Source organism: Temnothorax curvispinosus, unplaced genomic scaffold (genome assembly GCF_003070985.1).
Source record: "Temnothorax curvispinosus isolate PA1 unplaced genomic scaffold, ASM307098v1 QBEX01007502.1, whole genome shotgun sequence".
Lineage (NCBI taxonomy): Eukaryota > Metazoa > Arthropoda > Insecta > Hymenoptera > Formicidae > Temnothorax > Temnothorax curvispinosus.
In genome coordinates this window covers 1-23,118 of record NW_020217282.1, presented here as the reverse complement: position 1 = coordinate 23,118, position 23,118 = coordinate 1, and the positions used below count along the sequence as shown (strand labels likewise).

The 23,118-nt window shown below is 32.9% G+C and overlaps 2 protein-coding genes across 3 annotated transcripts; one reads left to right on the top strand and one right to left on the bottom strand.

Annotated features, from left to right (window-relative positions):
- The first annotated feature begins 1,757 nt into the window (after window positions 1–1,757).
- Window positions 1,758–19,232, top strand: LOC112457084 (orcokinin peptides type A-like). Of its 2 annotated transcripts, XM_025019964.1 has the most exons (5): window positions 1,758–1,974; window positions 9,643–9,718; window positions 14,947–15,067; window positions 15,417–15,476; window positions 17,632–19,232. In XM_025019964.1, the coding sequence occupies exons 1-5, from the start codon at window positions 1,900–1,902 to the stop codon at window positions 17,837–17,839; spliced, it is 540 nt and encodes a 179-aa protein (XP_024875732.1). In that variant the 5' UTR covers window positions 1,758–1,899; the 3' UTR covers window positions 17,840–19,232. The 2 variants fall into 2 exon arrangements, with proteins under 2 accessions (XP_024875732.1, XP_024875733.1); XM_025019965.1 differs by lacking the exon at window positions 15,417–15,476.
- Window positions 19,233–19,650: 418 nt separating this feature from the next.
- Window positions 19,651–21,360, bottom strand: LOC112457087. Its single transcript, XM_025019967.1, has 4 exons — window positions 20,985–21,360; window positions 20,782–20,844; window positions 20,579–20,692; window positions 19,651–20,138 (listed from the first exon to the last, which is right to left on the bottom strand). Exons 1-4 carry the CDS (start codon window positions 21,033–21,035, stop codon window positions 19,746–19,748), a joined length of 621 nt encoding a protein of 206 aa, XP_024875735.1. The 5' UTR covers window positions 21,036–21,360; the 3' UTR covers window positions 19,651–19,745.
- Between the last annotated feature and the right edge of the window lie 1,758 nt (window positions 21,361–23,118).

The following is a 23,118-nucleotide window of genomic DNA, read 5'->3' as shown; positions in this document are numbered from 1 at the left end:
ACGGTTCTCAATCAAACGTTGTATATACGTAGAATGTTAGAATTATTTTAATTAATTATATGCATTTTTAATTTAATTACTGATAAAATCACAAAAGCCGCAGGATAAAAAGCGATGTAAAAAAATACATGTCATCTAAGATTGTTAATAAAGACTTTTGGCAAATTAAGCTTTAAAGATGAAAATCGGTTAGAAAATACTCGTTCTTCAATTTTAATCAACTTTTACTTTTTTATTCAAAGCGCAAACAGTATTTGAGATTTATCTATGATTAAAAATTTATACACGTTTCATAGATGTTTTAAAATTATTTATTTTTATACAGAAAAGAAGAAGAGAGCAAAGAATCCATGTTATCTCGTTGTATCATTATGTCATACATCAAGCAGAATTATGCGCTGCAAATAATATTAAAAACTTTTTTTATTATCAATTCAAAGAATTCCAGAGAATTTTGTTAGAGAATCCAGCTAATTTCTTGTCGAAGTTTTACAACATTCCGTGTCTGCGTGAAGCAATTAATTACAATTCAGAAGTTAAATGAACCGCTGGGCAGCAAGGACGATCCTCTCGGGACGTAAACTTGCAGTTGATTTCACGACAGGCGGTCTATTGAAAGAAATACTTTGAAATTCCGCTTGAGTGTTATTAAAAATCTTATCCTCTAGTCCTTGAAGCGGAGAGTACAGAGCGGCAGATCTCGGCTGTTTCGAACGCACCTGAGCGTCTCGCTTTTTAAGTGATATTACTTTAAGTGATATTAACCTGTATAGATATCTTGCGCTTATCTCTCGATATTAATCTCTTTTCTCTAATTCTCGCAATTCCATTTCAATGCAACGTCGGAGTTTGACGTTAATTGATGTGCTATCGAAAAATACTTACTCCTTTATTTGACAAAAATCGCTAATGGTCAGAAGACATGTCCTATTTGATGGATGAAACGTTTATTATCCATTTATCCCGTCTGGACCGTAAAAACCGTGTGGCATTAAGATTATCGGGACAGCGGATGAAAAATATACTCGTTCGTTCAAACTGACAAGTTCATTGAAGTATTATTATATCGTTGATGATAAAATAGCAAACTCGCTATTTTACCAAAATTACCGTCATTTAATCTTTGTATTCTTAGAAGCCAATAGGAGAGATATGACAAAAATTTACTAAATGTAATTGTTAGAGCGTTAAAAAAGCATTGTATAATTTATTTCACACACGGAAAGAACGGTTTTGCTTAAGTATCTAAAAATTTAGATGGATCTGAAAATAATTTTGTTGCACCATCAAAATAATTATGTAGAACACTCAAACTAATTGTTAAAATTTTTTACAGCATTATCATCATACTTTCAGCGACTATAATTATTTTGATGGTGCAACAAAATTATTTTCAGATCTAGCTAAATTTTTAGATACTTCAGTAAAACCGTTCTTTCCGTGCATAATCGAATTTAAATTGACGAGGAAAGTCTTGTCTCATCGTCTCTCAGCTATCGCGATTTCATCATCACGAACAAACGTAAAAATTGATCTTGGTGCATGCATCTCGCATAAATCTGAACTCTCATTTACTTATTTGTTTGATCGACGTTGTAGGTTCAGTTTTCGCTTTCGACGTATGCGTCGAATTTCGCATCGTGAAACGAATAAAATGTGTCTAATCGCTGATGAAGACCTGCGACGCGCCGCGTCTGCGTGATGTTTGCACCCCCTTCCTAAACAGGGGAGAGCGCAGCCCCTATATATTTCATGGGAGCACGAGACTCGGGGCACTCCACGCGTTTTTCACGACGTGTGCATCACGAGTCTGAAGGAATCGGCCGCTCAATTTTCCCCCTGAAGGACGAGTCCAGCATCCGTTGGTACCAGGCACAGTGTATCAGACGCCGTGACGCAATGGCGCTTTCCGGTTCATCGATCGTGATCGTTTTCATCGGCGTGGCCGCTTACGCGGCTGCCGGACCCGTTCAGGTAAACCACATCCTCAGATGTCACCTGCTTGTTTTACCATAAAGTAATTCTTTAATTGACTGTGAATGCATCAGCACTTAATATTATGTATGTGAAAGTTGTAAATGTACAGAAATCTGTGTGCATTTGGTTTTGTAATTGCTAAAGAGAAAGATTTTCGTTTCTTTAAGAATGATTTTATTAATTAACCTTCTTCGCTAAATATTCGAAAGAGATTTTTCTTCAGTTTCACTTAAGACCGATTGCACCAACGTCGTATAACATTTTCGCTTAACTCACCTTTAGCTTAAGCACTTTAGTTTAACTCACTCTTCGTCTCTTTCTTAAAAGTTAGAAAGTTAGAAAGAGATGAAGAGCTTTTACAAAAATTTAATACTGTGATTATTTGGCTAGTGATTAATTACTTATTTTGAGTTAATACTCTACTTTTTAGTTGCTACTAGTAACTAAAGCACTGTTTTTAATGTTTTGAATACTCAAAGTAAGTAATAATTACTAGCCAAATAATCACTTACAGTATAAAATTTTTTTGTAAGGGAGTTTTTTTTTTTTTGGTTTCTGCTCCTTTGGGAAGGAGCAAAGCGCCTTCAACCCTTTTTTTGTAAGGGAGTGAGTTAAACTAAGGTTAAATGTGTTATGTGACGTTGGTATAACCGGGCCTTAGGGTTAAAATCATTGTGTTATCGCATTCAAAATCTTCAATTTTTCTTTTTCCAAAGTTGTTACGTTCTTGATAGATATATGTATGTATTAATTTTTGCAGTATTTTTTGACAATAAACAGATGTCTGAGGCTTATCATGACACCCGTTAATTTAATCACTTTTCATGTAAAAACTATTACAACCTCGGTAGTTTGATATTAGAATTTTTGCTCAAAATTTTTACTCAAATTTTACTTCAAAATGGTCTTAAGAATCTGTCTCAAGAACTAACAGGTGTCACGATAAGTTTGAAATATCTTGTACTATTAACTATAGGATAGAAAAATTTTTTTGACTATTGTTGCACATGCCGGATTATTGATATATTATTCGTGTCTTTCTCTGTTACTAGCATTTCGTATTTCTACTCCACAATCAGTTATATTAAAAGAATAAAGTGCCGCAGTTGAAAATCTTAAATGTAATCGGTATTTTAGTTCCTTTTGTTATATATAAAAATATGACAAAAGAAATAAAGTTTTTTTTGTTATATGAAATTATAGATCATGTAAGAATAATATTTGTTTCAACGCACAAAATTCAAGTTTGAAATATTGGTCACATTTTGGGTGTAGGTACGTGTCGACGGATTTTCAAATCTGTGCAGCATTTTTCTATTTCGTGCGACAAAAATCCGATGAATGCATGCATGCATGTATAACAAAGGGATCGAGGGATAACATCAAAATACGAATTTTTGCTTTTCTCGCGAGCAACAATGTGCGATATTGCAAAGTGAAAAGCTAAATACAGAGATTGGTATAGTAACAACCTTCAGGTTAAATAATATTATTCCGTACAAGCCATTTTCGTGTAAATATCGCAAATAGAGCTTTTTTACTTGCCATTTAGCCAAATGTAAATAATTTGTTGAATGAAAAACATGTTAATAATTTGGAACATGATGAAAGTAAATCATCTATAATAAATAAACGTGTCCAATTTTTCCAATTATGCGACTAGAAATTTTTTACTGCGTCATGTTAAAGGTTAATTGCTAAGCTTGGTAATTAAATTGAAAATTGCGCAATGTTCGCCTGTATGCTGTAATTTTGCAGTAAGCGTGCGCGACAGGCGCGCATATTCGCCCTACCGATCATTATAATTCCAAATAACAAGGTGAACGAGCACTACGTCGGGCATGACAGACTGTTTATTTGTCAATTTCGACAATTCCCCATTATACGTTTAGAGATTGAATTTCAATCGGCTTTACACGCGCCATCGGTATGTAATTAATTTCGTCGAAACATGTCCATTACGTTAAAACGAACGTAATTGAGTGATAAAACACAGACTGCTCTCTACTTTAGTATGATATTAAGTCAGCTGCCAAATTTGTTATTTATTAGAACGCTAGCGCGCGTGTATCTTTAATATATACCTAACATGTATCAAATTTAATCTTCACATTTATTTAACAAGATAACTGAAATTAATCATGATAATCTGTCATTTGTGAATTGTGAAAAATACGATTCTCGCGCTGATAGTTATTCTCGCATGCGAGTCAAGCGGGAGAGCCATTCAGAATCGCGGAAAAGGAGCACCAATGAATTTGATTTAAGTTAACACGGCTTTTTAAAAAAATAAAATTAATGTAATTGTTTTTTAAGATTATAAATTTGTAATCAGTTTCCAACAACTTAATAAAGGTAAATCAATTTTGTATATTATTCAGCATTAAATCGTGATTACACACGGTTGACGTTATTTATTAAACTATTAAACTAATTATTAAACTATTAAATTAACTGATTATAGCTACGAAAGATTGAAATAATTTTCATAAAATATATAAACGCTATTTATTCTCAAGACATTTTTTCTCAGTGGTGCAATTTATAATAGTAAAGCTCGGTTAAGCACTAAATAGGAGCCCTCAATTTCCGGCGGAGAGTAGTGGCTGCGCAATCAAACTTGAAAACTGCCAAGAAAAGTCGGAACTTTTTGCGAAAAAGTCTTTTGTGGAGGAGCGCGACAAAAGGAACGTTTTACCTGTGGTGTAATTACGGCCTTCGCTTCGCAAATCTATTCGAGAATGATCTCACTTTATATTAATCCCCCTGTTAAGCTTCCAAGGACTTTCGTCAGTTGTTTGTCGTGCGGTTTACTCGATAATCCATCGTGAGAAGGGAGGAGAGAGCGCGCGCGATGCGGCTCGTTGCATTCGCAACTTGTTGCGTCGGGTCGTGCGACGTTCCTCCGGAGTGAGCGTCGCGCGGGGCCAAACAGTCTCCTTGCTCGCTATTCTCGTGTCTTGACCTTTCCGCTCTTATCGAGACATTATCTCGACATAGAGATTGCTCGATGGCTCTCGCTGCTCCATGGCTTTCCGCCGGATGAGCCGTGAAGTCGCGTTACGCCGGCGGTTACGCGACGTATCGGAGTGGACACCACTTTGCCATGTCACTTTGCACTTCCTTAGATTGAAGTGAAGATCGACCATAGTGGCGTCTTTCGATAAAGTGTCCTTGCTGGCCGGAGATTGTTAACCTTTAGGGGACGGGAAGCCTATTTTTAGGCCTCAAACTGTTTATACGCTAAAATATCAGATATAAGTGTTTTTTGGGTTATTGAGTTCCGGGAATCTAAAGACCGTATATCAAACTATGGATTGAGATTGAGATTGGATTGAAATTTGACCAATCAGAGCAAAGTTTACTAAACTTGAGATCAGTTTTCTTTATTCTGATTGATTAAATTTCAATCCAATCTCAATTCCAATCCGTAATCTGATACGGGCTTAAGGGAAACAAGTGAGAATGGTTAATTCCGAATATTGATGCGATTACTCTTATCTTCTTAGAACTCTTGTGAAATCTTTAGATAATATGTTCCCTTTACCTTTACTATTTTTCTATTCTACCTTTACTCGTAAATGAAAATTTTTTTCTCACAAAGTTCTTCTTATGCATTTGTTTGCATTTCTTATTGTTAGATCTGAATTTTAATTTTAATTTTTTTTTTAATTTACAATTATATAAATATTTTATGCAATTTTTCCATTTTTGTTAACGTACCAGACGGGAAGCTTATTTTTAGGCTGCACGAGGGTCGCTTATTTTTCGTAGTATGACACTTTAACACATATATGAAAGTTATAAATAAAAATCATAAAAAGTCATGAAAAAACCTGCTCGTCCTCTAAAGGTTAAATGTAATTGTTACATTTTTACATGTATTTTTACATTTTTTACACGCCGCACGATGAAATTAATAAAGATGTGTCGTAAAGAAAGAACGTGTAATAAACATTCAAAATTACCTTCTTGTTATACGTTTTTTCTATAAAAGAAAAGATTTGCTCTTTATACAAAGAAGCGTACGACGAAGAAAGAAGGAAAATCTAAAGTGATATAAATATTATACCTAAATAATTACACATTTCGTGTTGCATTGGTATATATATGTATTATTACCCCAGAGTTCCAAGTGAAATAGTAGTAAAATTGATTTTAATGCATAGTCCGTTCCTTCTGTCCTTCTCTCTCTGAGCGAAAGTAGCTTTTAACTTCGCGTGTTATTTTATTTGAAATCTTGTAATAAAAATCCCCTTCTTTATTTCCATGATATTCATCTTGGAACAGAGTGAGGGAGAGAAAGAGAGAGGGAGAGTTGGATCTAACCGGCGAGGATTCTTGCGGAATGAGAGAATAACGTACTTCTCATGATACGCTTTCTCCTACATATTTCACATTCGATGATACCATCGGCTGTCTGTTATGTAAAAACTTAAAGCATGTGAGTGCGGGGCATACACGCGAGGTTGTAATTTACAAGGACATTCGCGATAGCCGCGGCTTTCAGACGGCGAAGAGATGTTATAGAAGAGAGGGTATAGCTCGACGATAGCTGAACGGGTTAAACCTCGGACGACGTATATGCGGGAACGTACGAAAAGTTTTCCTATGCATACCAAATATGCATACCTGTGAGGCAGCTGCGTAATACACATCCCAGGATGACACAGTTGGAACACCGCGTTGTACAGAACAATGGTTTGCGTATATGCACGAGGATATCGGTGTCCTCTAATTCCCAGCGTTCATCGTGCATCTCATCCAACGATCTCGCGGAGCGCGCGTTACGCTTGATATTAAACTGACATATCGAAACGTTTATCTATCTCTCTAATTTCATCTGTCATGTTGAATGGGGATAAAAATGAGTTTTTGTTTTGAACTCTTATGACTAACGTTGAGCGTAGATCATACACGCGCAAGTTTTTATTTATTTTAGAAAAACTCATTGGTTTTAGGATGTATTATTAGTTTTTTCATTAAGAAAATAGGCAAGAAATAGGGAAATTAGACAAAAATATTAGACATAGATTTTATAATAATTATTATAATAGATAAATATTTTGATACTGGGACTTAGTAATTCTCTACTTTAATCCGCAGAATAACTGAAATTATATTATGTAAAAGAATTATATAATTCAATTATGACGGTGATCTTTATGTGATATTGAGAAATCAATTTTTTCGAAAATTAATTTTATTACTATTTGTCCTCTCTAAATCATATAATTTTTTTTGTCTGAAACATTTTTGCCTGTCTCAGTTTTCGAAATATTTTGGTATTTTGTTTTAGGTGTCTCATCTTGTATCTTACCTATATATAAATATAATATATGATGATATTACATCTTATATGAAATTTGCAATTGTAGTCTTAGAATGGATTTTTCATTTTTGTCAATGTTTCTCGTTCTATCTCACGTTTAAAAATTTTACTTTCGCAATTTTCGCAAATAACATAAACGCTATTTCGGAAAAACAATTACTTCCTCGTTGATTTGATCGCCAATTGTTTGTTTAAAAATCGATCGAAACTTCATTAACTTCGTCAACTTAACTATTAACCGTGACGCACTCGCCAGTTATTACAGCTCGCGTCGTTACAGTTAAGTAATGGCGCACTGATGAGAAACGCGATTTCATCAAGGCACGATCGAAGCTGTCGTCGACCGTCGACGTCGGCGGTGTTTGGTTTTAAGAGCGAGATTAAATTTGTAAAATTCTCCGTCCTTCGGCGTTTTGTAAATGTAGGTACGCAGAATTTCATTTCTCTTCTCTTTGCTTACTATCCCGGTATGTTACGGAAAATTGCTGCTGCTCCGAAAGGCCTCGAAGCGAAAAACCTTGCGTCGTAAAATTCGATTAAATCACTAAAACGCGTTATTTCACCGAAGAAGAGAGCAAAATATATGAAGTTGAGAGCAAAATATATAGCGCGTAGCTTCCGGTTTTGTCGAGTAACGCTTTTCGTCCCGGGATGGAAAAAGCGATTCGTCGAGTAAAATGCGAGATCTCCGTATTATGTCGGCCTTAACCCTTATAATTAGTCATGCAAGTCAGGTAAATGATATAATGACGAGCTGTAGTAACTGTAATATATCGATCTGTAGTTCGCGGATGGTGCTTTCAAGGTCGACCACGACCGCGGCGGCTCAAGGGGTTGTTTCTCACCAAGTCCTTACAAAGGACGGTAATTAATATTAAACGAAGCAATTATAAGCGGGAAGGTTATGACTCTTGTAGAAATAACAGTTAAGATCTTCACAAACCTACAGTTAAGTAACAATTTAACTGATAAATTAATTTTTTACGCGGTTTTAAAGAGAGGAGCTCTGACGAGTCCATCAGACATTATATTTATTAACGCAATTACAGTTTTTTTCCTACTATCTAGGAAGCGTGGTAGATTCGCGATAAAACGCAAAAGATAAACATTTTGCGTATTGCTCGTTACAAGAGCGGGAAAATAATGTGGAAGCCAAGCAGTTGGCATTCGTTGAATGGGACCGCGCGACCGTCATAATGCATTTTTCAATTCGTCCGAAGCTACGGAATGACTGTGCCGGGAATTTATAATGTGCGCCTGACGGGCGAAGGAGAAAAAACGTCGGGCGGTAAATTCGATCCGTAATGTAAGGTCGAGCACCGAGCCACCGTACGGCGAACGAAGTTTTAATTAGCATAATGCAGCCTCGCAACCTCCTCGTGGCAGGCGGGATAAGGACGACGAGCACGTGCCGTCGTCACGCCGAGAACGGGCTTAACATGTGGCTCTTATATGTACGTGATCTTAACATTTGCATTACACGTATTCGAAAGGTGATTTTTATATTTTCTTCCTTTTGCCTCAAGTCACATATTATACAATGCTCGTCCGATCGTACTGACGTTGCATAGATGAAGCCAAAATGAATAATTAAACTTCCTCTGGGAATAAATAGTCTATTGTGTTAGATTCAGATCTGTATGTCAAGCTTGTTCTGTTTAAAGATAAAACGCAAACTCACAACGTTCAAACAGAACATAGAACTAAGTCACGCGATGCGTTCTGCAAATTTAATTAGAAAGACAAATAAATAAAAGTCTTTTACGCTTATCCTAAAGAACAGTTCATGCATTTTTATTAAAATTATGATTAAGAAAACTGGAGGTTTTGTGTTTTGGGGTAATTTAATTAATAATAATTAAATATTAAGGACAACCATTGAACCAAAAATTTAATTATAGATTATAGAAAAATATAAGATAAACTTATGTAATTTGTATAATTATTAAATATCACTTATAATTGTTACATATATTAATTATTAATATTAAATGTAATAAATAAATTTTATTTTACTGCTTGATTTAATAATTTTGAAAATTTTCAATCGATATCAGATTTCTATTTTATGTGATGCTTTCATTTAATATAATGAAATTTCTATTTAACTTTTTTAAAAATGTCAACGATAAAGTTGATATGTCGTGACTCTACCATCACTCGTTAATATTTTATAAACGCTGACGCAAATGATATGAAATACAGTAATTAGCAAATGACATAGTCGTTAATAATGAAAACAAGCCTGTGGCTGCAACTTTGTTAGAATGACAATAGGTAAGCTGTGTATAAAAAGCCTGTGGCTACAATTAAAAAGTTTCTTTTGTTTACAGGCTGGACCGAACACGGTACAACAGAATGAATATGGGGTATTGCCGGATTCCTTTACAAGATACTGGGAAGATCGAAGTAAGTATTCGCCAAAAAAAAGATAACTTATTTATGCTTATTATATTAAAAATTATATCGAATTATATTGAAAAACGAGAAACTGTCTAAGAAAAAAAAAAACGACAGCAAATATCAATTTTCAATATGTAAACGCTAATTATGATAACTTAACTCAATAAATTATTACAAACAAGTTTGAAACAAGATATATTACAGAATATGTATATTATCATATATAATCATATATACAATTATTACATTTATGTATGATTATTACAGGTACTTTTTTCTCATTTTCTTAAACTTATAAAACTTTTTAATAAAAAGAACGTAAAGATTATCTTTTGCATTATTTTTTATTCTTCCTTTTATTATTTTTCTTGTACAATCAAAGATTATACAAGAGAAAAATGTCATATGTAAGAGAAAGAAATATATTTAAACATAATTTTATATATTTGAAAAATGTTTTCCAGAAATTTCTTTGATCCTTTTCTCATCTGTTTTATATATATTTTTTTAACAAAGATGATAAAGACAGATGGTATTTATTAATAAAATTGATTATATAGAATTAAAATAAGAATGAAGATATCTGTAAACATTTGCGTTTTTAATGCATTGTTAACTAATACCTAACTTATACTGTAGTAGCGGCAAGCAGAAATGATGTGAATAAAGACTCAAATAGATTATGTTTAATTGCGTTTTATCACACGACGAAGATCAGTAGACGCAAGTAAAAAAAAAAACGAACACTTATTCTAGTGTGCAGCACACACCAGATCATTTTAGTTTATAGATCATTTGTCGCTGGGAATTTTTTGCAATTACGCGACGAATTAAACAATTCGCCACTTTAACTTCTATCTTAAACTTATACTAACGCGTTTGCATCTAATTATAGTAGATCGCGTATTGTCGCAGATAAGAAAACGATTCATGATCGATACCGCCTCGAGGCTACTATGCATATACCATAATCCTTTGCCCTTTGATGTATCACTTCTATGCTGTTCCGATCTATCATCGGAATTGCATGTCAAGAGGTTGGATATACGAATACACTCTTGCAGTATTTTTATTATACACTTCAATTAATTACTTGTAGGAGTGTCAATCGATTATATTAACGTGTCTGAAGTTGTTTGATATCGCGAAATTAAAATTAACTAAAATTAATTGTGCGGATTGTGCCATTAAGTAATGTCAAGAGAAGATATTAAGTACATACGTTGTTGCAAAAAGAAAATAAATTGAAAGAGATAAAACTTCTCAAAAGTGAAGAAGAAGTTTCGCCATGCAGGATATTTTATTTTGTTACAGCTAAAATACTATCTGGATATCTCTTGACCATTGCGTGTTTTTAAACCATGTGCAACATTTTCCAAGAAAAAGAAGAAAAATATCTTTCTCCATTTACGAGAAGGTTAAAAAATAGGACAATATCATAAAGTTAAAGTATATAAACCATATTTTTCTAAAATTTTTAAAATTAACAATAGTTAATTTGACAACCGCAATTGGGAAAAGAATTAGTATTTTTCACGATTTAAGAATTAAAATTTTCTTTCTTATGAGTAATGTTATTTATTAACAAAATAAAAATTAGATATTATTTCATAGTCGATAAAACACTTGGTCATAAAATACAACCGTTTTGCAAAACTAAGCTATTAAAATTAAATAAGAGAATGGAACGTGTATAGAACAGTTCTGAATGCACATATACGCAAGAAATATTATTTTGATAGATAAAAAGCTTATAGAAGCTTGGTTTACGACGCTTATTATGGTGCATTCTTTTGACTGCGTTTTACGGCTCGATTAAGGCATTACGATCGGCGATTCAAAGGCCATAAACTCGTATAGAACGCCCACACTTATCTGGAAAATGTAACAGTTAATTCGGCCGTTTGCAACAATTTGATTAGCCGTCAACTTCAATCAACTTCAAAAATGTATAAACAAGAAACACGGCCCGCGCTGAATTTTAATAGAATAATTACGTGCAAAATCCACATCATTAATTTCGATCTGAACACTGGCAAACAAATAGAAATTTTTTTAAATAGAAAAAACGGTTTATATACATATATACAAGCTTTTTTAAAAAATTTTTACTTTAGAGGTGGGGAATTAAATATGTAGAACATCGATTTGTACAGATTGCTTTTTAAGAGTTTGATTTTAATTATAATTTTTCAGGATTATCGCGTTGTGACATTTTATATATAATGTTCTAATATATATATTCTAATATTATCCGATTGGAGGCACGTGTGAATCTAAATAATAAATTGACGTGAACAATAGAGTTGCGTTTTTTAACGGACAATATCTAGAAATGTTATTAGTATTTTGTATACGTATAATCGAGTTCGACGGAGCAATAAAACATTTATACGGTACGGCTACAAACTTAATAATTCGCACAAACACGCATCATTTATTCACATTGTTATTTCGACCCTTTCAGCTGCTATCTTTCTTGTACTTGCGTACACGCGTTTATCATTCATTGTGTATTTCCATATTAAATTGTGCCGTTAATCATTTATTTGGAGCGCGCGTGTGTCCGGCGATTCCAGAATAATCGTGGTGCCACAAATAAAAAGTTCGCGTAGTTGGTCATAAACAATACACCTGGGAAATTTGCGCTCTGCTCTCGCCCTCGTAATTTTCGCGCGAAGAAAACGAGTGCGGAAAATTTTCTTGGAAAATTTTCGCGCGAAAAATGTTTAAGCACAATGCCGCGCGCGCGGATTGTCCATAAAATCGCGCGGCCGACGTTGACGGAGGTAAGCGTGATATAACAGTTTAGGTGTGAAAATTCGCTAATGTCACGCATGGCATCGTTTTGCATGGTTTTATTGCACCCGTGGGCGCAAATCCCCCTGCGACTTTTATTCCAAGTTCCGGCTGCACGATAAAGTTGGCCTCACGCAATTCTTCAATAATTTTTTTGACTATTTTTGGTAGCACGCATGAATTTTATATGCACGTATTATATATATCTCATAATGTATGATTTAAAAATTGTAGAAATTATTAAATATTTTTAAAATAAATAGTAAAAAACTGTCGCCAGATGATTGTTATCCGACACATTTTTACTCTTCTTCAGTTATATAGATAAATAATTTTTGTTAACACTTCTAATAAAAAAAGAGAAGTTGAAATAAGGTAAAAATATAATTAAAATGAATTTACGAGATTGAACATCAGTTTTCGAAGCAATAGTTCATATAACGCATGACACAGATGACCACATAAATCATGTCCATCGCGAATAAACGTAAAAACGAAGATTGAAACCACTGATGCATGTATCGTAATTTCAATGAATTTAGATTTTGATACAAAATTAATTCCTCCATATTTATTGTACCCCGCATGTTTACCATTAATTTATTCAGTCCAATGCAAATGCGATATGAATATTTCGATTGTAATTAACAGCGTAATAAATATTCACGGAAATAATATTAGTTTCGTCCTCCGATGAGAAAGCCATAGTAATTTCTCTCTTTTATCATTGTAGGGATGAACCAGAACGCGAAGCGAAATTTGGATCAGATTGGCGGGGGACACCTCGTGAGAGATACCGACAAGCAATTCAAGGGTTTATTAAACGGAGAAGAGAGTCGCTTAGCTCAATATTTAAATTCTGCCAGTGACAAGCAAATACTCGACACAATCCGTCGAGGGGGACATTTTGCTGATCGATTTGGCAATGGAAATCTCATTAATTCTTCACTCAACTCCGTAGCGTACGCAGATATGATAAGTCATCCATACAGCTCCAATTTAAATGCCGGCCAAATAAACGACCAGTTATTTATGAATCAACTTATTGATCGCGATATTTCGAACAACGCGCTAGAGGGTGATAGACAAATCGTTAAAAATCTGGATAGGTTTGGCGGCGAGCATCTCGTAAGAAATCTAGATCAGATCGGTGGCGGGCATCTCGTGAGAAATCTAGATCAGATCGGTGGTGGACATTTAGTGAGAAATCTGGATCAGATCGGCGGCGGGAATTTAGTCAGAAATCTCGACCAGATTGGCGGAGGACATTTAGTGAGAAATCTGGATCAGATCGGCGGAGGGAATTTAGTGAGAAATCTAGACCAGATCGGTGGTGGACATTTAGTGAGAAATCTGGATCAGATCGGCGGCGGAAATCTGGTTAGAAACTTGGATCAGATCGGAGGCGGAAATCTTGTAAGAAACTTGGATCAGATTGGAGGCGGAAATCTTGTGCGAAACTTGGATCAGATCGGCGGTGGAAATCTCGTGAGAAGCTTGAATTGATGTTGCACCGATGCCTGATCATGGTGGATCAGTACAGAATAAGAAAAAAGATGTAGAACGGCTTATTAGAAGTGATTGTATTAAGGAGAAAGGCTTCTATATTGATTTTTAATTTTGCAACAGATGCAATTTTTTGTAATTATAATTATCTGATGTGTTGTGCATATTCTATGTAAGAAATCACAATCAAACAATTGTATTTAATAAACATGCAACTACGACACGCAGTTTTGATTTAATTAAAATTAAATCCATCGCATATGATAAATGGAAGAATTTAGCTGGAAAAAGAGCATATATGGAGAATACATAAATAATTAATATACATGTACAAAATTCTATATTTATTTATACACATCCGTTTTTTACCATTTAATTTTATCAAAAAAATTATTTTTCCCACATATATATATGACGCATTCCTATATATAATTTATAATAATTAATAATACGCAGGTTAACATGACTTATAAAGTTCACAATATCGTATAGTAGCAGATGTGTATAATTTAAATTAAAGTGAAAAGATTCAAATATTTTTTAATTTTTATATTTGTTAAAATTCTTTTTAAAATATGTTACTCGTAAATAAAAAAATGTATTCTCTTATTTAAAAAAAAACTTTTTAATTTTAAATATACTTGCGATACATTCTATCTACTAAATTAGATCATTTACTCGTCCGAAAATCATCATCCAATCATCTCACAGGACAGCGGTAATTCGAACCTTGCAATTATATTGCTTTTTTGTCATCGTGTTTTTTGTTCTATTAAGTGGAAAGGTAATAAAATTTTATCTGTAATAAAATATATTTGTTCTTTCCAAACCGACATTCGTTTTTTTTATCGTTTTGAATTTTCCATAATATTGTAATCTCCCATTAGAATTAATACATAGACATAGTGGAACTTTCTGAAATTTTCAAGGTATGGGCAACCGCAATATAAATGGTGTCGGCGGAGGCCATCTGTTGCGACAGGGACGTCGAGGGCTGGATTCGTTATCTGGAGCAACCTTTGGTGAGAGCAAGAGGTTTATACCTTTCAGGTAAATTGTTATCAATGCGCGTGTTTCGACCTGTGATAATAAAATATGAGCCTACTTAAGCGAAGAGCTCTCGTATATTCCATTAAGTAAATTTTTTATCGAAATATTCTCCATTAAGTATCGGAATATATCAAATAATTCACAGATTACATTAAACAGCAGATATAAATATTTATTGCTAGTTAGATCTACAACGCGCAATTTTATTATGACTTATTTAAAAGTTTATTAATAGGCTAATACATATATATCTTTTTAAATATGGTTTATATTAATTTCTTGATTTAGAAGTTAATCTTTTATTCTCTCTTTCTCACAAAAGCAATAATTAAAATATCCTATTATCCAGAAACTTAGTTTTAAAAATTGGTTCGACACCCACACGGATTGAGGGACCTGCTTGGCTAAGGTAATATTTTTCGCAATAAATTTTTTACACAGAGATTTTAAATAGAGAGAGAATGCTTATATATATAAACAACAAAATTACATCATTTTAGAAAGACTAAAACCTATCGAAATGTCTTGACGATTAATTTGACCAAAATCGATGATCGTATTGTCATGACGATTATAATGATAGTCAGTTAGGTCGATTAAAAAGGTTTACTGTTAATTAGGTTAATTTTAAAAACAGCCAAAGGGAGACAAAAAAATTGGCGCGATATAACCATCAGATAATATATTTTGTCCAGAAAATTGAGTTAATAATTCGGAAAGAAATTATTTAATCAGAAAATAATGTAAATTTGAATAAAATTTACGCAGTAATTTAATCAGTATTTTATTTTTAATTTAATTAGGTTTTATATTGCAAATATACATTTAGTGTGTTGATTAAATTTATACACTTCAATTAGTTTTAAAATATTGAATTGCGTATGCATATAAAACATTTTATTCGCTTTTAGAGACGTGCAATCTTTTTCGTGTATACTTAATGAAGTGAAGCACTTTCGAAATTACTTCTTGAGTTTGAATGGAAAATATTTCGATTCTTTTTTTCATTTTACTCGCGATGCAATTTCTCCATGCTCGAGATAATTCTCGTTATGATACAAAGAAAAAAAATCATTGCATTGCCAATTATTTGTTATACATATACAAAATATACATACAGCTCGTCGAGTTATTGTTTAATTCCCCACAGTCTCATCACTTTTATCCGTATTTTTCTATCTGTATATTGACGAGGTAAAATCACCACGTGCAGTTTATTCAACTGTCGCGCATACAAGAGGATTGATTTCCTTACCAAATTCAATATATTGCTTTTTTGATCGTGTTACCATTGGCAGCTCTACCATAAACACGACCTTGATTGTTGCCCTCCCACTCGACCTTTCACATATGTCAGACTCGACAAATATCCATAATAGATATACATATATAATACCCGGTATCACATGCGATCTTTTCTCACGGCTGATTACCGCCGTCAATATATCTCTTTTCTCGTTTATCTGACCATATCTAGATGCGATTACTTTTGTTGTATATTAGTAAAACTATTTACGAGCGACATTTTAGGAAAAGTAATAAATTTTGTAAAACCGAAAATGTTGAAAGATGAATACGAAAGGGAACAAAACAGAATAAAATGCCCCCGATATTTTGAACACTGTTATTCCACACAGTGATCCGATGAAGCGCATTTTCTGTGCGTCTATCATCTTCTTCGCTTCAACGCTACGGTTTTTTTTAATAAATGCCGGATGTTAGATATCGCTGCGGATATTGAGTTGCATTCATCGCTGAAAAAAAATAGAAAAAAAGGAAGTCATGTCTATTGCGATCGAACCTAGCTTCCTGCTAGTCTGACTATAAACATCCATATTCCCTTCATTGCGTATGACCAGTTTTATCGATAACCCCTTCTTTCCGACAATTTTTGTCTGGAAGCATTTATATTGTATTTATTGTAGTATTATTTACTAGTACAACATATTAACATGCCTTCAAAGAAAGAAAACGCCGTAATCGGTCAGGACTGGATCTTGTTTGTCCGAATAATATATTAATTCTTGAGTGACTTTTTTACGTACAATTCTTATGCTCTGGCAGACCACGCGCCGTTACTTTCGGACATAACGCAGTCTCAACCAAAGCCAGAACGATACAATCACAAGAAGAATTGTACGTAAAAAAGTCACTCAATAATTAATATATTATTCGGACAAGCAAGATCCGATCCTGACCGATTACGGCGTTTTCTCCCTTTGATTGTATATCTTACACGGTCGTATAATCTCGTACTTATTAACATACTTTCTTATAAAAACAATCAATTTTATGTTTAATAACACCATAGTTTAAAGAAACTATAAAAAAACTGATATTTTTCTAATTTGAAAAGTAAATTTAAATGCGAAGAATATATATAAAATTCCATTTAAATTCTATATTTTTCCTTCGGTTGTTCAATATATACCTATCTCCGAGATATTATTGCGTTTTTAAAATAAATTCCATTTATTATTTTACATAACATTCCATTTTGAAGTAAAACAACCGAGAACGTGGTTCTCTTACAGATTCGTTACAGTGTGTCCATTATATTGCAGGCGGCTCAGTGTGATGAACGTACATCCTGGCAATTTTGACGAGATTGACCGATCGGGGTTTGATCGCTTCTCAAAGAGGAACATCGACGAGATTGATACCGCGTTCGACAGCTTCTTCAAGCGAAACTTCGATGAGATCGATCGAGGTAGTTGGAGCGGATTCGTCAAGAGGCTCAATAATTATCTGGCGGACAGGCAGCGACGTTAATCGGCGCAGGACAGGTGGAGAGGATAGCGAGATGAAGGGCACAGAAAGGGCGAAGGGCAAAGAGAAGGGCAGCGAGAAACATCGGAACGAATTGTACACACACTCACTCTATTAAAAGAAAAAAAAGACTCGTTTAATTTACGTGAAATTTAGAAAAAAAATATTCGACGCAAATTAAAATCAATCCCTTTGCCATTGCTGTTTTCTAATGGCTGCGAATTTAAAACCGGATATATTACATCGAAACTTATTACATGGCAAAACGCAAAATGTGATGAGATTATTTTTCGAACAAAATCGAGAGGCATTTTTTTGGATGATAACATTGCTTGACATAATTTTTTCTCTTCTAGATCGATATGCTGAAAACCACTAAATGTACTTTCAAATCCAAATTCTAGAGGATAAACTAAGAAAAGTGATAGTGGGTCTCACTTTCGAGATATTGATATAATTATGCAAATATTTGATATTAATAACTTATAAAATTTTGATGAATTATAAATTCCAGAGATGGAAATGGATAAACTATATCGCACGATTCAATTAAATTTAAAGTAGGTTTCTTTTTATAGAAATTATTTTTAGCTGTAATATATTCTTAAAGTATTTAATAGCAAAAGTTAAATACTTGCAACCAATAAAGGCCTATTTAAAAACTTTTGTACAATAAAAATAGAATCGGTGGCTATGGCAAAACATTCGTTAGTTCATCCTCTATGAATTAAGCAAAAGAAAAAATATATACAAAGAGATTATTTTACTCAATTGAATCCACGAAAGAATCTGCATGAGAGCAAATTATCATTTATCTTGAAAAATAGTTCTTAAGTGAAAGTAATTGGATTTATTTCAAAGAAGCTCTTACTCTCGCTATATCTTCAACGACTTTTTCGAAACACGCTGCATCGTAAAAATGATATTAACTTACATCTAAATATGAACGGCGTGTATATATCGTTAATGTGTAATTAATTGTATATATTAACTCAGCTCAGTGTGTGAATCTCAGAATTATATACATATATGGTGAATACAAAATCGAATACTCAACGCGATTAAATCTTAGGAAAGCGGCAGGAGATACAAACATTATGGTGTGTCGTTCCTCTTTAAAAAAAAAGGAAACTCGTTTGAAAGAGTTTCTATTGAAAAATACTAAAAATACTCGAATATCTTTATGTCCAAAGGCATGACCTGGCAAAGAAATTTCTTCTCTCTTTGTAATTTAGAAATGATTTAAAACTATTTCGTCGCTTTGACGAAATTTAACCGATTGGAGATCGGATAAAATATATCACGTGGTTTGTCCTCTTTACTCGTATGCAAATTCTGTCATTCTGCAAAAGTGTACTATCTAAAAAAAACGATAATAAATTTCTGGCTAATTAGAGAGATAACATAGAAAGGTTACAAATGTCACACAAGTATGAAAATGTTAAAAAGTACCATTTCTTTAAGTGACAATACTTAAAAAAAAAATAAAGAATATAATCTTTTTTTATTGTTAGATATAATTTTTTATATCACAAATAATACTTATATATTTGTAGTATTATATATTTTACTTTAATAAACAATTATTTCCTGAGGATATAACATTTGCAACCTTTTTATATCGTCTTCAATCATTATTACTTCATATCATATTCCTACACTCTCTATACATTTACATGCATGTACAAATTTTGAAATATTTAAAAGAATTAATTTTTTTATATAATTGCAATATTCTTTACTATACATATATTTTTGTTATATAGAAATACGTGTTCAAACACAGAAAATATTGTATCCATTTATCTTGTTCTACAGTCACAATTTTTCCTGCGTTTTTACAAAAAAAGATAATTATCAAAAGAAGGGACTGAAAGAAATACAAAAACAAATTTGTCCGACGGTCATCTTAAGTCTCGCACTTCCAGGATGGTCGAAAGCCAATGGGTTTTGCATCAGTCGCCGGTCTCAGATCGTTCAACAGCTGGACTTCCGGATATGCGGGCGTACGGGGTCTTTCTTGTCTCTCAAGCGTCGTTACATTTGATAGATTGGTATCGTATGACTGCGACGTAAGGAATCTCGAATTTGCGACGGAATTATGCGGCTGAGGATCTTTCACTGCCGCCGAAGCGTTTGTCGATATTCGCAATTTCCTCGGCGTTCGCGGACGGTCTGACTGCTGCTGCTGCGGCTGCGATTGCCTTTTTCTTGCCGCCGCGAGGATGCATTTAACTTCCTCGTTGATGTCAGCCGGTGTCTCAATCTGCACGCTCTTTGTATTGTGATTCATTCTTACTAGCTGTAAAGAAAGCAAGGCTTTTAATTATATCTCACAAGCAAATTTAAGTATATGGTTTTCTCAAGTAGATAAAGAATCTTTTTATTAATGTCTTGCTTCGAAGACCTTGATATAATAAAAATCAACGCATTTAATGGCAATATGTTTCACACATTATATTTGAGTTAAATTATAATAATAGGAAAATTTTCTTTTATTCTTTTTAAAGAAATATTTGAATTTGCCTAATAATACACTGAATTACATATTCCATTTGATAATATTATAATATGTTTATATAACATGCGGCATTTGGAGTGCATCTCTCTCTATTTTGTATTATTTTATCATGGGATACTGAATTATTTCAAGTTTATTCAATTATATTAAAGTTTTCTTTATTTTTTAAATTAAATTTAAACGCTTAGTCATTTATTACTTTATTATTTAGACATTTGTACCTCGATCAATCCTTCCTCCAATTCGGAATAACGTTGCAGCAATAGACCTACTTTCGAACTAAGCTTCGTTAAGTGGTCGGTAATGAACAGTTCTTTGGCAATGTCCTCCTTCATCTGTACAAGTATATAATTTTATTAAAAATAACTTAAAATTAAAAGCGTCATACCGTTCTTTTACTGTGAAAGTAATTTAATTAAAGTACTTGATCCATTCCTTTGGATACCTTCGAGCTGATATAATTGAGGCTTGCCCGTGACTCGGAAATCTATTGAGTAGCAATATATTACTTAAATTATATTACTGATCGTAATTCCATACAAAATAAAGATTTTAAGTAATTGTATGAAGTGCGTAAATTTAAGAAAACTTAATGTATGTTTGCTTTTGCATAAAATATACGCTTACAATTGAATTAAATCTTTCAGATTCGGCCATAATCTGATAATGTGCTCTCATCACTCGGAAGAACTGAAATGTTAAAACATTATGTATATGCGTAACCGAATATTTCCTAAGTAAACTGTTATATAAATATATATGCTATTTGTCTTCGATATTTGCACATAATGGCTATTGCTTTTTAATAAAAAGACGAGTATAACATTCTCATGTATACAATACATAAAAATAGTTGTAACTCACACGTTGACACATATACAACACAATAGTCGCATTTATCATCGCAAAGATTACGCTAGTAAAGAAGCGATATACCAGATACATGATTATCTTTGCGAATATCCTAAACAAGCAATTTCGGGCAAACATTCAACACATAAATATTATAATCGTATTTTGACAAAGTCAAGAGAAATTGCGGATTAAAAAATTTTTTCTCTCCATATAATAACCTAATAACCAAAAATTCTAGATTCAACTGAAGTTTGACGAAGATAATCAAGAGCGAGTTGTTGAGATAATTAATCACGTATTGTATATATTTATAAATAATGTCGGTAACAAAAAAATTTTCGGAAATATTAAAAAAGAATTGACATAAATATAACATGGTCAATTTTGTCACCAATCCGTTATTGAATTATGTTCGACATTCTATTTTTACTGATTGTGTGAATAAGAAATCTATATTTTTTAGGGTGATTTCGATTAAAATCTCGATTGAAATCGGCGACTCATATAATATTTATCAAGTAATTTGCAATATTTCTTTCTTGAATTCTGCTTGAAAAAGTTAATATGCACTAGAAAACGATTTATATTATAAATAAAACTTTAATTTTCTGCATTATGTATGTTTGCAACAATGCATACAGTAAAAATACTTTTGATGGAAAAGTTCAAATATTTGAGACAAAAACGTGTAATTTTTTATTACGCAACTGTAAGTATGTTTATCACTTTGTCACGATACGATACAATAATATCTTTTTTAACATATTGCATAGTTAGCATAATAATACTTATGCTAACACTTATGTGAAACATTGATGTTTACAATTAGAAAAGAAACGTCCAATATAAGCAAGAGCAGCAAATGAGACATTTCAAAACAAAAAATAAAAAAATAAAAAACTTTTAATAATATTTTAATATTAATAAAATTTTTACAAAATATGTTTATAATCGTATATTGTTTATTTTGACTATTTTATTTAGAATTTAATCTGCAATTCGAGGGGTTTTTCTACTCCAATTTTCTTATACAATCATTAAAATATCAGTAGGTATAATATTTTGCTACGTACCCAAAAGCTTTATTGTAAATGATTATTGCATTGATTAATTTGTATAATATATTTTATGTTTTTCCAAGACAGAGACTTGCATTTTTCAATTGAATGCATCTCTTATATTCATATATAAGCTACAACACAGTAAATTTAGTACGCATGTTAACCCTAGCTCGCCACACTCCGGTCGAATAAACGGCTGAAAGTTTTTCGATTTTCTAGTTTTTATATTTAAATACCTATAGCCGTTTGGAATCGGCGTTAAACTGTAGGTCCCATATACAATGTGTATAATCTACGTGCGCAACACATTCGGAAACGAGTAATAGAATGAGGAGGAGAGTTTTCATATAATAACATAATTTATTTTCTAGTTCCTCATAATAAGCCCAGTTTAAATTCAAATCATTTTGTTAACTTGATTATCATAAACACCTTATTCAAAGTTTATATTACCGATTTCTACAGTACAAGCTTAAAAATATTAATTAAAATGAAAATAACAGTGTGACAAAGTCGAGCGGTTTCACGGACCGGTGGATAAGCGCGAAAACGCGAGACTTTCGCCGGTACTTTCTCGTAATCAAAAATCGTCACGCGCTAGTATATAAAAGGCGAGCTGAGCTCAAGCAACTTATTACTTTCTTTCTGTCAACATTTACAAGAACTTTATTTGTTCAAACTAATCTTACAACTGATCGCAATTTGGAATCACTATCAAAATTAAAAAACTTTTGAAACTATATTACACAATTAAGGTTCATATTCATGAACAAGGATAGTAATACTTATAGTTTCAAGCTTTTTAAATTTGCTAATAAGTAGGGAGGTAATAGGTACTCTTGCCC